This window comes from Neltuma alba, unplaced genomic scaffold (assembly GCF_004799145.2).
Source record: "Neltuma alba isolate B1F8T4 unplaced genomic scaffold, ASM479914v2 tig00010703_pilon, whole genome shotgun sequence".
Lineage (NCBI taxonomy): Eukaryota > Viridiplantae > Streptophyta > Magnoliopsida > Fabales > Fabaceae > Neltuma > Neltuma alba.
The window spans coordinates 8,383-25,076 of NW_021635539.1; the positions used below are offsets into that span (position 1 = coordinate 8,383).

Genomic DNA, 16,694 nt, shown 5'->3' on the forward strand with positions numbered 1-16,694 from the left:
GAAAAGCCAAAGAAAGAAAGTTAAAAAAAAAAAAAAGAGAAAATAAGTTGCAACAAAAGAATAAATTTGAAATAAAGCATTCCATGGTGGTTTGAAGAGCAAAGATTTTTGTCTTAAAAGGTTAAAATCTGCACTTTGGTGTTGTTTCATGATTGTACTTTAGCTCACTTTGAGTTGATACTTTATTACTCATGCATTTCAGTTGCTAGTTCATTTCATTCATTTGACCTTGCTTTCCAACATTACAACCCTTCAAGTCCCCTTGATCATGACTCTAAGGTATGTTAGTAGTGGAGATATTAGAATCTCTACAAGCTTATGGTAGGTGCTAATCTAGGTGAATTGAGTGAAATTTTTCCCATTTGAGAGATGAGTGAAACACTTGTACCCTATGTGAGCTCTATTATGTTTCTCTTCTTTTATCCTGCTATGTTTCTTGTGTTAATTTCTTTGCACTGAAGTATTCTATGATTGTTGATTAATCAAGAATAAAGGTTGCTTGAGTTAATTGCACATTCATGCTTAGTTAGTTTTATGTTTGCTTGCATTGAGTGTCTCTATTGGATTCTTCTTTAATCAAGTTTTGCCCAGGAGTGCAAAAGGCTAAGTGTGGGGGAGTTGACAAACTCAATTATTTTTATATATTTTGGTATCTTTTATATGGGTTTTGTCAACTTAATTGGTCCCTTTTTGCCTTAATTGATTGTTCTTTGATTTATTTTGTTTTATTTTGAATTATTATTTTATAGGGGCAAAAATTGTCATGTTTTGATTTAATTATGATTAATTGATTTTTAAGGACAATTAATGCTACCTTATCTTGAATTTTGTTTGCAGGTTTTGGAAGATTTAAAAATAAAAATAAAAAAAAAAAAAAAAAGAAAGAAAAAGAAAAAAAATATATAATAAAAAAATAATAAAAAAAGGGGAGCAAAACGCTGCGTTTTGCTCCCCAACCTAATATTCATTAATCTTCTTCTTCAGCGGAGGACAGGCCGAACAGACACACGAAACAAAGGACGAACGCGGACGGCGGCTGAGAGAAAGGAAAAAAAAACAGAGAGAACGCTGGAGGAAGGAGAGACACACGCGAAGCAGGAGCGGAGGAAGACCGGAAGCTGAACACGAGCCGACGTGGAAGCTGAACACGAGGGGAACGGAAGGAGCTGGAGCGAGACGCCGAAGGAGATAGAACGAAACAGAGTGAGCGCCTCCGTTCACCACCATCACCACCGTCTTCTCCTTGCCGGCGCAAAGAACCAGCAGGCTCGACGGCATCGTCTGCTTCTTCTTCACTGCTGCCAGCAACGCAGGAGAAAGGAATCATCCACTGTTCCATTATTCCCTCCATGGCAAACCGTAGCAAAATTCTGAATATGACAATTTTTATGGCAAACCGTGGCTAAGATCCTCTGATTCTCCAATTCAACAATAATGGCAGGAGCTTGGATCTTCAAGGGGGAGTTCTAGTTACTTTAATTTCTTACTCAATAATTGTTTAACAATTCCTAGGTCTTAGGATAGTTTTTCTGATTGTTGGGATAATTGTATTGCTTAATCTGATTATATTTGGGGATTATTGTGACTGAATTATTGCTTAGTATTTGACATTGGGCTGTTTATAGTTTTGATCTCAATTATAATGTTGTGGTTATGACATTTGTATTGATTTTGAAATTAATATATTGTGATTTTCTAAGGTGGCTTAGAATTTTGAATCATATAGTCTCTTGTTAGCTTTAATTCTGTTATTTTGGATTTAAAAGTTCTAATTAAGCATTGGTTTTTAGCATCCTTAATCCCATTTTACTATTCTGGTTGCAGTTAGTAAGTTGGGATTTTAGGAAAATATTTTGTCGCAACTCGAGGTGGCTCGGTTGTTGGATAAAAAGCTTAATTATAATTCTTAATTCATTATTTTTAACTCCCACATCTTTTAGAGTGATGATTGCCTGCGTTGTTGAATTGGAGGATTGACTTTTATCAGTGTTATTTGTGTGTCTCATTTTCATTTCTTTAATCTCCATTCATTTTAATCACTTTTATATAAAAACAAAAAAAAAGTATTTTAATTTCAATTTGATTCGTAGTATTTAATTAACAGCTTTTCAAAATCAAAAATCTCTTTTTATAGTTTAGGTTACTTGCATTCATTTACTAGGATTTAATTTCGTTTTCGGCTCCTCAAAGTGAAACGACCCGAGTTTTGCACTATATTGCATTAATTCGGTTAATTTTTGGAGTAACCCCAAAGCGACAATTAAGGGCAGTTCAACTTCAATTACAGATTAAATTCTTTCCAAAAGTGGGAACTCTATTTAGAGAGATACTAAATAGGAGTATGCAAAGCCTATAGCAAGTATAACGTTAGCTAAATAAGGAGATATATCAGCTTTATGACTTTACATGCGGCAAAAAGAAAATTAAACCCATCCTTGATATACTTTTATTACAAAATTAACAACTGAAGCCTACCCATGAATATCGGTAATTGGAGAGGTTTCAACATAAACACAGTAATAATATTCAAATCAAAATCTATTTGCAGAAAGAGTTGGATTATTTGGATGTGATTAGACAGGATAATATTTGCTCTGAGGATAAATTTTGAAGGCTTCTTAGTAGGATAAATTTGACGCAGCATTAAAAGTTATGACGATGATAAAGAATGCTTTCACCGTGCCCAGCAATAGGGTTCCCAACAACAGGAAAAAGAAGGGCAGGTCGTGCCATCAAAAAGTTTATGAACTCTACGAAGTTAAGACAGCAGAAATGTAGGACATTACAAATTCACACTTTCAATTTCACAAACCACAAGTTCCCATTAATTCGTAACAAAAATTTTGCAATAATCTCTTTTAGCTCAATCATAAGACAACTTTAGAAATTAACAAGTTAAATTTTGCAATTCATAAGTTTCTATTCACAATTCACAATAGTTTCCATTTGTGACAGCAAATGTCTTCGATTTTCCTTTTCTAGTAACTCATGGAAGTGATGAGGTAAAATGACAGTTTCTAAATCCTAACGATTTCTTAAATTTAGTAACCCAAATTGAAATTTAGGTAATTTGGTTGTCTTTTAAAGGAATTTTCCCTTATTTATTTTATAATATTTTATTTAAAATATTGTGTTGTTGTTGAGATATAAAAATATATTAATGATATAAAATTTTTATATTTTGTTATGATTTTTCTTAAATTAATACATCAAACAAGATATTTCTTTATTTCGAATATTTTTATGCTTTTTTAAAATTGACAAATGTATGTCCACTCGCTTAATTCTTCAATCAAATCTTAGAACATAAATTTCTTTTAGTAATAAAAGTTCACATGGATTAAATTTTAAAATTGTGTTAGACTATCATCATTAAAAATGTATTTCACATGTTGCAAGATTTAATTGGAGAGTTGTGTGCGTGTATATAAAATAGATTTAAGCAATTGCACTTAAGCTAAGTTTAATCCTTTAATATAAATTTTGTATAACTACATCTTATATCTTTAAAAAAAATGGAAATACATTGTCACAAAAAAAAATAGAAATACCTTGTAATGGAATGAATAAATTGGGAGAAAGTGTGGAAGGGCACTGGGGAGAGCATGTAATCATTTTGCATACATGAAATGTTAGCGTAACATGACCCTTGATCGATGTATTAATCATTGGGAGTAAGGGATAAGAGAATCTCACCCAAATAAGGAAAGTTAACTAAGGTCTTCACCTTTTGTTAATTCTAGAGTTTGGGATTACCAGTTTCATCCAAAAAGGGCTGTTATAATACTCTAATGGAGCTTGTGTTAATTTCTCGTAAATCTAATTTATTTTTGTTCACTTTATATAAAACAAAGGAGTCGATATTTATATAGGAAGACGACAGAGAAGTAATGGAGTACACCAGCAGGTGGTTTTGGTTTTTCATTTTAAGGAAGTACTAAGTATTTTTCTTTCATATGTATCCATATTTAGTACAAGGGAGAGAATACAGGTTAATGATGAAGTTCAGTATAGTTAACACAAGTAATATTATTAGAAATTGTTTAAATTTTATGATAAATTTAATACTTCTGTCTAGGTTTATTAATACATATGAATTAATTAGTTAAAATTCACTTATATTTAGAAGGAGATTGAGTATTCTAAACCTTTTTCTGGACCATAAAATGTAAGGTTACACAGGCGCATAAAGAGTGGGAATTGTTGGAATAATATTAGACATCGAGGTGGCCTACCCTGGAGTGCTTTGCTTGTCTTTTCTTTTCTTTTCCATTGTAATGTAAAAAACATCATAACCCTAGGAAAGTCCAATGTACTTGAATTCTTCCACAAATGCTTCCAAATTCAGTCCTCTCATAAAGGAAAAACAGATAGCTATCTAGAATCAAGGTCTTCTTCACCCTCAAAGGTCTTCCTCTTTGGGATTATATATTAATGAATTGTGCGCATTCGAACTTTCATGTTCCTTCCTCGCTCCTTCCTATATGCTCCCAGGCTTGTCGCTTATCATCAACTGCCCCACATTAAAAGAAGAAAAGGAAATGTAATAGTATCCTTACCCTAAATATAAGATATAGTTTTAACATGCAATTTATGCTATAAACAAAATCTTATATTTAGGACCGAATTTAGTAACTTTTAGCAGTTACTATCTAATATGTATCCATATATTCTTATACATTATTAGATAATTGAAAAATTCATTCACAAGTCCTTATAGTTTACCTCAATCTTAAATCAGGTTATTTTGGTTTGCTTTGTTTGAATTCAACTCTTATTGTTTGATCCCTTAATTTTAATTTATAGATTTCATAAAATTTTATTTACAGAAAGATGCATGTATGTTAAAAGAGTGTGAAAACTAAAGTAGATTTCATAAAGACTTCAAGAAATTTTATACTCCTCTGGTCCTTAATATAGGACCCAATTGTTGAGTTGGTTTTGATCTTAAATATAAGACCCATTTCTCATATTTATCAATTTTCTCTAAATTACCCATATGGATACTCCCTCAACCATAATCAAGTAGAAGAGGGAGGAGGGTATTAAGAAAGGTGATTATGGTGTTTTAGGAAAAAAGTGTCACATTTCTTATAATTAACTAATTTACCTAACTTTCTTAATCTAATCAAATTAGTTAAATGGGTCTTATATTAAGGACTGGAGGAGTAGATCCAAATTGATGCGCGTTACTCTGAGGGATGTGATGCATGTAACGAATCAACTGTAAGGAACCAACTCAAACAAAATAAACTACATAGACTTAATTCAAAATTAAGATACATTATAGAGATTTGTAGATTAATTTTCCTTTAAATAAATGTTTCTTTTTTATGCTCAAAAAATAAGCTTATCTATTTGTTAAGCATGCGACTCTAAAGGGATACACCTGCCATTATTAGTGTCAACACATTATTGTTGATAAAAATAATTTGCATGTATGTAAGCTCCCCCCCCCCCCAAAAAAATCTAGTTATAAATTCTACTTTTACTTTGATCAGCCTTGAAGTCACCTCGCCTGGAAAAAGAATGGAAAAAAGAAAAGACTGCAAACTGCATCATGCTTTTAAGTTATACAAGTGATATATTTTTTTTGAAAAACAAAAGTGCAAATGACATCCTATGACCACTAAGAACAGTTTTAAAAAAGAAAAAAAATATATATTCGGGTTTTGCATATATACGTAAATTAAAGCAAGTCCTCTATATTTAAATTTAATGATTTTTATATTTATACTAATTCATTAAATTTCTTTCATATATGATTTTTATATTTTGCCCTTTTTTAACTTTTCCAAACTTCTCATGACTATCTTCAGTTTGAAATATTGTTTAAATCGAATCCATCCCTCAATCAAAATACATAATGGATTGTGGCCTTTATTCAATTATTTAACCATATTTTTAAGATCAAAGAATCCTTAAAATTAAAGTCTCAATTTGTTTCTCCGTTGATGCTAAGGAGCTGGTGAGAAAAAATGAAATGAACAGTGTCATGCATATTTCACTCTAGAATATAGTTGATAGACTTGAGGTCGACTATAATTTTTGCAAGGAAAAATCACAAAAAAAAAACTGTGGAAATTGAAAAATTACATACAGGAACCCATTCAAAAAAATTGTTATCATTTGCTTATCAATTGTTATCAGAACCCATAATAATATTGCAATTAGGTCTCTATTTGCAGTTTTTCTATTTCCATTTTTTTTTTTCTGATTTTGCCTTTTTGCAATCATCAAGAGAAATACGTAATCATGAAGTGCGAAATGAGTTGTATAACAGAATAGGCCAGTGAATTCTCAAGGCTAAGGTATTTTCACTGCCGTATTATCTCTCCAAGAAAAGAGATTTTTGCAACCAGATCATTTACATTAATTAGCTACTTCCTCTGGTCCTAAATATATGGGTTAGATAATTAATTTATAAAAATTAAAACAAATTAGTTATTTATGAAAAATATTTTTTAATTTTATTAAAATACGTGTTTAATCATTCTCATTGAAATTACTTATACTGAGGAAACCCACTTTAAATATTGACTTATAAATTGAAGGACAAAGTGAATTAGATCTTCTATCTAGGAAAACGAATCATTCAACTAACTCTTACATTTATGATCACAAGGGAGTATGACAAACTCTGTAACATTCTGAGTTTTTATCGGGTTTTAATAACCTCTTTTGGTTTATTTTTGAGGATAGATTAGTGATTTAATGTTGACCTTGGTGTTTGGGTTGGATTTGAGGTATGTTGGAGGAATAGGTGAACGTACCTCTCTCAGGGTATGTTTGCCGCGGCGAAGTAAAACTTCGCCGCGGCGCACCGGGAGTTCCAGGGGAGAGTATCCTTTCGGGAATGTTTCGCCGCGGCGAAGGTGAGGGCATGCCACGGCCAAGTTTTTCTAGGTGAGCGAGAGTTTCCTTTCGGGAAGCTTTCGCCGCGGTGAAGATTGGAGTTTGCCGCGGTGAAGTTGGGTTTTCAGGGGAGTAATCCCTCTCGGGATTAGTTCGCCGCGGCGAAGATATGGGTTCGTCGCGGCGAAAGGTGTCGAATCTATATAGTTGTGCGAAAATTAGAAAATCTGAAAGAGGAGAGAGGAGCTCTGCTAGGGTTTCGGTGTTGAGGCTTGGGAAAGACATTTATAAGGATCCACTACCTCAAGTAAGTGATTTTAACCTCTAATCTACTCTCTTTCTTGGAATTTCTGAGGATTTTTGGTGAAACCCTAGAGTTTTCTAGGTTGTGATGGAATTGAGATTTTTGATCGATTGTTTTGAGTTTAATTGATTGCTTTGGGTTAATCTAAGTATTTAATCGGTGTAGTTTTCTTAGATTTGAAGAACATTGAGTTTTTGAAGCTAGGGTTTATGGAAATAGGAGGTTAGTGATTGAGGATGATAATGTAGAGGTTGATTCTGAGTTTTGTGAATTGGGTTATGTTAAGGAGAGTTAAATTGGATGTTTAATCGGTTTAGATTGTTGTTAAGACTTCAATTGTTCAAATGGGATGTTGGAGGTTGAATTCCTACAGTGGGTCCTTGAGGTTTGAACTCTAATTGATGCTTGAAAAGGGGACTTGATGTTTTAATAGACTTTTATGACTTTGGAGTGTTGTTTTGATGGGTATACCCTTTGAGTTGGGTAGAGTTTTGATTGGAGCTAGGAATTTTGTGTCCCCAAATGTTGTTTTGGCCACATTATTAGTTTGAAAGCTAATACATGATGGTTGTGTGTTTGTGTGCTTGTGTAGACCGATTGTGAGTCTTGTTGGTGCACGGGGCCACATTGTTGGTTTGTTATTTCTTGCTCAGGCGAGAGGTAACCACTTTCCAATCCTTAGTACTTGCTTCTGTGGTATTGTGAGTAGATTTATGTTTTGTGCTCTGAGTAACAATTATATTCAAATTGTATGTTGTATATATAAAAAGGAAAACCGTCTTGTGGGGTTTCGATTGATAATGAATAAATCTTGGAATTGTGAAAGATATGCCACTGAAAGAAATTAATTATGAAATGTTCAATTACTATTTGATTATGGGTTGAGCATGATGCATGAATTGGGAATTGGTGAGAGTTTTTGATAGTTACTACCACGTGATAAGGCCTCCATTAATGTATGATGGTTGGCTTTTTACGTCCCCCATAATGAGGGATAGGCCTTTTGGCTCCCTACGTCCCACAGAGTGAGGGATAGGCCTTTTATGGCTCCTTACGTCCCCCATAGTGAGGGATAGGCCGGGTTTGGCTCTTGAAAATCCCCCAAAGTGAGGGATATAGTTGATGGGTTTGCATCATTGCACCTGCATTATTTGTTGTGGCTATCATTTATAATATGACTTGTGAACTGCCCCACTTGACACCTTACGAGCACCTATTAGTAGTACCTTGAATTGGAAAAGTTGGTTACTGGGACGTTTGTCTCACCCCGTGGTTTACAATGTTTTCAAGCGAAGGTTCTAGGTGTGCACCTTCGGGAAGAGATGCAGAGGCTTGAGCTTGGTTAGCTTTAGGCCTCTAGCCTTTGTATATGTATGGCTAGTGTATATATATTGCCACATTTAGGATCTTTTGAGATATTTTGATTGTTGATCTTATTGTAAATTGGAGAATATGTTATCTCCTCGTTTTAGTTGGCCGGAGGCCATTTCTATTATTTTATGAAACTTTGTTACATGGTTGAAAACTAATTGGATGGGCTGATTTTGATGTATGTTGTTACCCGGGCCGGAGGCTCGGAGGTCCAGTGGACATGAATGAATGATTTTAGTTGCATGCAATGGAGTTTGGGTTTGACCCGAGTTTGAAAGTCAATTTCAAAAAAAAAATGTGCAAGTTTCTTTCTACTATGGTAGTTCATTTTAACAAATTTCCTTTTCTACCATAGTAGTGGTTCTATGACGAGTTATAATGTTTTGGGGTAAGGGTTTTACAAACTCAATTATTTTTATATGTTTTGATATCTTTTGCATGGGTTTTGTCAACTTAATTAATCTTTTTAGCCTTAATTGATTAATTGATTTAATATGTTTTATTTTGAATTATCATTTTATAGTGGTAAAATTGTCATATTTTGATTTAATTGTGAGTAATTGATTTTTAAGGACAATTAATTCACCTTATTTTTGAATTTGTGATTACAGGTTTTTGGAAGATTTAAAAATAAAAAAAAATTAAATACATAAATAAATGAATAAATAAAATAATAATAATAATAAAAACGGGGAGCAAAACGCAACGTTTTGCCCCCTCAACCCTGACACGCGCTACACATCATCATCATCTTGAGCGAAGGACCGAAAAAACAGCGAACCAGCAGCGGTGAGCAGAGGCACGCGAGGGGCGTTTGACGGCAGAATCAGAGCGAACCAGAGGCGAGGAGGAGGACCAGTGGAGTCGACGGCGAGAGGAGAATCACCTGTCATCGTTCTCGTCTTCATCTTCTTCTTCTCCTCCATCTGGAATCAAGAGGAGGCGCTCGACGGCGAATACAGCAGGAGGCAGACAGGAACTCGACGGAAGGCAGAGAAACACGAGAGAGAAGGAGGCTTGGGAGACAGAATCATTCTTCCCTCAATTCCATCATCACCAGCGTCTTCTTCTTCTCGGTCTGACGGCGAGAAGGGCAGCGAGAGGGAGCGACGGCGTGACAGAACGAAGGACCAGATAACAGTGAGCTTCCACAACCGAAACACATCCTTCAGCATTCATCTTCACTGTTCTTCATGGCTGAATCGGATTGGAGCTTGGTTGGAGCTGTTGTGATGGTCAGGTGTTGCTAATCCTCCAATTCTATGTAGCAATGTTTATGGCTTGAACTCAGAGCTTCAAAAGAGAGTTTTAACTCTTCTAATCTTTACTTCTTTCATTGTAATTGTGATTTCTAGATCTTAGAATGAATTTTATAATATTTGAGTATGTCTGAGTGTGCTGTAATGATTTATATTTATATTAAGATTGGTTGTAGTCGTTGGAATTTTTTATTAGCATTTGATATTATGTTGTGATTAACTTTAATTTCTTTACATTGTATTGGGTCAGACTATGTTTAGAAGTTGTTGTGAACATTTAGTAATAATTCAAGGTGGCTTGCGTATTGAACAAAAAATATTAATTGCTTTTTTTTTATTCTCTTTAGCTAATTGTGCTGAAACAGTTTAATTGTGAGTAATTAATATATAAGGTGGTTTAGTATTGATTATTTTAATTAAACCGAGTCTAAAGAGTGGCCTTTAGAATCTTTTAAATTTAGCTAATCTCAAATTAATTGAAGTAATGATAGCCTGAATTATTATACTAGATGATTGCTTTTCCATTTGCTGTCACTTGTTAATTCTCTTTGTTTATTTCATTCATATCCATTTTATAAACTAAAAATCCAAAAATTATTTACTCATTTTACATCCTTTTAAATTTTGTCAATTAGTTAGTTAAAAAACAAAACCAATCCCTTTCCAAGTCAATTCTTTATTTTTGATACTTAGTTTGCTTAGGATTTCAAATAAAGGCTCCTCAAAGTGAAACGACTCGAGTTTTACACTATATTGTATTGCTTGGATTTATTTTTTATCAAGAACCTCAAGGTGAATGACAAAAGCTCTCCACAAACTCTTGCGCATGTGTCTATACATGGATTGCTCTATAGATAGAGTGGTGATATGACAAATATATATATATATATATATATATATATATAGCTAGTATAGAGTTCTCATCAAGCATTCACAAGGTATAAACTAAAGTACAAATATAAACTAAAGTACAAATTATAAATTTACAAAAATTTAGAGAGGAATTAACACTACCATATTGAAAAGGAGATTTCCTTATTAACTCTCAAGACTCACGTACACTACATAAATACACAATAATTAATTACTAGAAGAGAGATACACCACTTGGAAATGGCAAATACTTGTTTACAGTCACTTATTTTCCTAGTAAAGCATATGTGTACTAGGACGAAAAAGACTCCTACAAAAGTAGGTCCAATAAAGTATATCAGACCACAGTGGGAATAGTAGAAATGCAAATAAGGGTATGGGTATAAAAGCAAGTGCAGAAATGAAGTTAGGAACCCACTTTGAACCATGACAATACATGATGAAAAAGGCACTACTAAATGCTGTCATCATGCTTATTATAGAGATGAACAAAGCAACCAATCCAGATATGAGCTTCAAGGGCAATGACTTGCGAAAATCCTCTTCTGCATAGCGTGAGATGAGGATGGACAAGAAAATAAGTATGGAAGTTGAGGATGAGATCATTGCAGCTGCATCAGATATGGCAAATATTAGGAATGATGATTTTTGCAAGTAATTAGGATTTCCTGAATTGTCGTTGATACCACCAGGTATACTAAATGCAGCTGTAAATACTCCAGTAGTAATAAGAGTGGAAACAACCATGCATTGTTCTGCTCTTTTCTTCAACCATGATTCTGCTTCTTTTAGCAAGTCTTTGTGCTCCTTTGTGAACAGTTGGCGAGGAGTTAAGTCTTCTGCATTCTTCTTCTCTATACATGATGGTAGCATTATCTTCTCCACCTCCTACCATGTCAAAAAGGATGTATACTATATGAACTATATAAAATTTACAACAAAGGACACTATTCACAAGCCCCAACTTATTCCCCTACAATATACAAGATGCATCAAGTAATAAGAACATATGTGTAAGTCATAGAGATAGACTAAATATTATTTATAGCAAATACCTCAAACCAAAGTAACTCAAAGGTCATTTGAAAAGCTGCTCCAGAAATCAAGTTTAATCGATCTAGTGGTGCCAATCTTGCAGCCATATGCAATAAGTTGTCTCCGTATTCATTATCTACAAAAGGCACTATAAAATCTTTGACCGAGCCAATGTCATGTATGAGATCGAAGATATCGGCATAACGATGTAAAACTGCAACATGAATTATGCTTCGATTTCTTGCGTCAACTTCCCATATCAAATCAGGATAGGTACTCATAAGTTCAGCTAGAAACTCAAAATTTCCAACTTTTACAGCATTAAATGTTACTTGTGAAGGTACTTTTATGTTGTCCATAATCATTTGGTCATCTTTTGTAAGGAATATGCTCCACAAATGCTTTACTAGTTGAAGTTGCTGAGTTTGCCTCAAACCTGTGAAACGCAGTTTATACGTACCGTAAAACCACTGTATCATAATTATATTTTTCTTAATTTGTGATCATGGGCACTTACATGATTTCATGAGCCGCTTTCTATATCGCTGACTTTGACAAAGAGAGCTTAAAGGCTTTCGAGCCAATATATGCAATATTGTCTCATTACTTGCACTATCCCTCTCAAAAGCAAGTTCTGGATCCACTTTTAGCACCTTCAAAGCTAAATCTGCGCAAATCAATACATAAAATAATGTTTAACACAAGGTATATGTGACACACCCACACACTTCAAAGTTCACTCTCGCCATCTTTTACGGTCTCATGTTTTGTTCGTGCAATATTATTACCGTAGATTCCACTGTAGACACAGTAGAACAGTAGTAGTGTCCAATCACGATATTCAAAAATGCGAATAGTTTCATGGTAAAGATGCCAAGCCATTTCACTTCTTCCTTGTAAAGCAGCCACATGAAGAGGAGTGGTTCCATGAGCACCCCTTATGAACGGCAAGCTCTGGTTTTTTCTCTTCATGATCTCAACAATCTGCATGTTCCCAGTTGCTGCAGCGAGGCTGAATGCAGTGTTGTCATTCGCATCTTGCAATTCCAAGTCCTCTGAACTCATCCCCTTCACTAGCTCATCCACAAAGTGGACATGGTTCTTTTCGCCGGCCACATGAAGCACCGTGGCCCACCCCTTGCTTATGGCGGCGCGAGCCAGGCCCCAGTCTTTATCTAAGATATGCTTTGCTGCTTTCCAATCCCCTTTCACTGAAGCTTGGTAAAGGGGAACACAAAAGCTTAGGTATTTATCTCTTCGCTCTTCTGAAACAAGTTAGTTAATGGAAACTTTGTTATATATTTATGTAGATTGTAATATAAATAGAAACACACTAGAGAGAGAGAGAGATGAGATAAGAGATACTACGCGTGGGATCTATAAGATTAAGGTTAGGCCTCCTAAACTGAGCTGAAGCAACCCTCTGAAGTCGTTGTACTGGTATAGTCACAGAACTTACATCTGCTCCGGCCATGTGTCTGTCACGAAAGCGCAGTATTTGTGTTAGTTTGTCTCTATGATTTGAAGCCTGGAGGATAAATTTGGGTATGTTATGCATGGAGCTGGCTACGGCATGTGAGGAACAAAACTCTTTTTTGCTGCTCAAGGATTGGTTAATGAAGTTCTGGCTCTGCTACGGCACTCACAAAGGGCGCTCATGAGTTAACCGAGCTCTTGAACCATAAAGCAGACAACTACTTCTCTTCTGTTTATCGCATAGATGATGCTGCAGCATGCTAATTCTTTTGAATAACAAAATCATACCCTTTACTCACAGACACATACACACACGCATATATATATATATATATATGTATATTCGTATCTTTGAATATATATAACTAAAAATATTTTAAATTTATCAAGTAGGAGCTTCTTAAAATTGAAAATTATTTATTAGAACGTAGTAAAAAGGTAATTAAAGTAATATTTTTGAAAAATATCCACTAAAAATAATAATATTTAATATTTAATTTGACCTCACATAAACTGTGTGCATATTATTTTTAAGGAGAATTACAATGAGGTCCCAAAAAAAATAATTATAAAATAAGTCTCAAAAGTTGTCATTTTCAACTATTTAAGTCGTTATTGAGATTTTAATTTTTAGTAATCTTTTTTCTTCTTTAGAACTTTATTGTAATTCTCCCTTATTTTTATTTTGGAGCAAATGTCAGAAAAGAGTATGCCTCCATGAGCCAAGCAATTGTTATGGCATGATGTCATCACGCGAAGGTCATGCAATCCTAAGAAGGCGCGGTCTCCTCACTTTTCATTTGGAAAAACAAACCAAACAAAAGCGAATGTACTGGGAAAGCAAAGTTGTGGGCGTGCTGTCTAAAATGAAAAAAAAAAAATACTACCTCCGTTATTTCATAATATTTAATAGATTAATAAAAGTAGTTAAATTAATTATTTGTTTAAAATATGGATTGGCTTTTTTAAAAATATTCTCTTAAATTATTGGGATTAAAATTACCTTTGACACAAACTCTCCTTGACACATGCAATTAGTAGGTTAGTTTGATTAAATAATAAGGATAAAATAGATCAAGATCTTATATTTAAGACGAAACCAGTTTGGGTACTTATCAAAGTGATGAGCACCTAAAGCTCATCAAATCTAGACTATCTAGATCTGAATTTCACGGTCTAGATTTGATTTTTTTTGTTTTTATTTGTTTAAAATAATTATTTAATCGGTATAGAATTTAAAATAAAGATAATATCTTAACTGTCATTTTTTTCAAAAAATAATTTTTAATTAAAAATAATTAATTAAAAATCTTAAATTTGAAAAGGAGCATCCTAACTGGTTTCTGTTGAGGACTAAATTTAACACTCCTACTAACTCTTATATTAGTGACAGGAGGTAGTATTTTATATTAAGATGAAATTAATCAAAACTTGTGAAAACAACGGAAGGAGACTGGAAGAGAGTATATACATATAGACAGAAACTGATTCAGAGGTTGGAGCTTCTTTTTCAGACTCTCTAAATTATCAACATAAGCGGGAAGAAAGAATGAAGACGACTATGATAATATAGTAAATTTAGTGTGGATCCGGTTTGTGGGCAAGCATAAGCAAAAACTCCTTTGTTTCTCTTGTGATTCAACCTTGAATGAGCTCGCCATTTAATTCCCAGATTCTATATATAACTAAACATAACCACAACATCAACGTGGTTTGGGTCTGGTAGAAAGAGTTAGTTCCTGATAATAGGATGAATCAAGGTTTGAATCTAGTGCCCACGTTTATTACCCAATAGTACTTTGAACAGGATTGTTTCCTATTTAGAGGATACCTGTGCTTATTTAAAAATAAAAAAAAACACAACCACAAACCAGAACACAGATTCATTAAACATCAAACCTTTATCCCCCCCCCAAAAAAAAAAGAAGACAAAAACTAGCCAACCTATCAAGATGAATATATAGACTCTCAAATTTAAAAGCAACTTCAGAAAGGCTCAAGAGTTTTTGATCTCTCACTTTCTTCTAATTGGACTGAGTTAAAATAACAGTAATTAAAAAGAGAAAAACAAGATTTACAGAAAGAGAGAGATCAAGTAAGAACTAAGAAGAGGATATGAATGAGAGAGAGATTTGAACAAATTACCTGAAAGTAGAGTATAGGGGTGGATCTGAAGGCGGCGAGGATCAACTCTAACGGTCCAAGGAAGGTGGAAGCAAATAAACATTAGAACCTATCATCAGAGCTACACAAACCAACGCAACTCATCATAGTCAAGTCTACCACCAAGTGTCAAATTATTATTATAGTACAGCGCCACAATCGTACGGTCTGTTTTATTCCTGCATATAACGACTTTATGACAAAAAACAGTATTAAATACTCCTGCCGTCAAGCTATTTAGAGAGTTAATATCGGTCTTATATATAAGACCTATTTCATATGTTTATCAATTTTTTTCTAAATTAATCTTATTGATATTTTCCCAACAATAATCAAATATGAGAGGGAAGGAAAGAATTAAGGAATATGTTTAGAATGTTCTAAAAAATATATATCACATTAACTAACTTAACTGACATTATTAATCTACTCAAATTAGTTAATTAGATCTTATATCAAAGACCGAAAGAGTATCTTTTTGCTTTTATCCTTATTAATTAAACCAAACGCTTGGTGGTTATTAAATATCATTTCTCTTGCACAAAAATTAGCCGCGCATGTAGTTTGTGCGGACATCAAAATTCAAAATATAATTTACACGATTGTTAGGGTTTCATATTATAGGGTAGTGTTAATTCATCTCTAAGTTACACCTATACCCTTATTTGCGTTCCTGCTTTATTTCATCTCTGCCCTGCTATATGGTTTATTCTACTCACTTTTGTAGGAACCTTTTGGCCTTTCTTCGTAAAATTATAATTTGTACTTTAGTTTATACTCTATGAATGCATACTTGATGAGACCTCTATGCAAGCTATATACTCTTTTAGTTATTTCTCAACCCATTTGTTGGGTGTTCTGGCTGCTTCTCTCCCCTCCTCTTTTTCTCTTTTGTGGTGCATTTGCTGTGTCACCATAGGTTTAGGCTTTAGTAGTCTAACCTCTGCATGGTGCACCAATAATAAGAGAGCACTCGTAACCCGAACCAAATCCGGAGCAGGTAAGTCTCTTTGCCCGCTCTTTATTATCTCACACTGTGAATGCTTATGAGAACTCTATGCTAGCTTTACAATTGGGACATAGCCAAAATCGTCTATAGAAGAAAATATGTGTAATAAAAAGTAAATCCTTCCACAAATCGTACAAGACATGGAAGTAAAATGCAGCGAAGCTTCAGAAAAGGCATGGGAAAAGACAGATGCGGGTAGGGCCTGCTTTCACTCCCTTCTTTGGAGTATGTTATACTTCAGCCGTGTTCCTCCGATAACCATCCCAAAGTTTATGATTAAAAATTAGCCATCACAAAGTCTTCATGCAATTAAGCATCTTTACGTTATTAATGTAAGATTCTTTCTATT

General features: G+C 34.0%; 2 protein-coding genes across 2 annotated transcripts; both read right to left on the reverse strand.

Moving 5' to 3' along the window:
• Positions 1 to 10,753: 10,753 nt before the first annotated feature.
• On the reverse strand, positions 10,754 to 12,525 carry LOC114758479 (uncharacterized). The gene is made up of 4 exons (XM_028947529.1): positions 12,486 to 12,525; positions 12,215 to 12,364; positions 11,718 to 12,133; positions 10,754 to 11,550 (listed from the first exon to the last, which is right to left on the reverse strand). Exons 2-4 carry the CDS (start codon positions 12,222 to 12,224, stop codon positions 10,936 to 10,938), a joined length of 1,041 nt encoding a protein of 346 aa, XP_028803362.1. The 5' UTR covers positions 12,225 to 12,364; positions 12,486 to 12,525; the 3' UTR covers positions 10,754 to 10,935.
• Positions 12,427 to 12,762, reverse strand: LOC114758480 (uncharacterized). The gene has a single exon (XM_028947530.1). It carries the CDS (start codon positions 12,760 to 12,762, stop codon positions 12,427 to 12,429), a length of 336 nt encoding a protein of 111 aa, XP_028803363.1.
• Between the last annotated feature and the right edge of the window lie 3,932 nt (positions 12,763 to 16,694).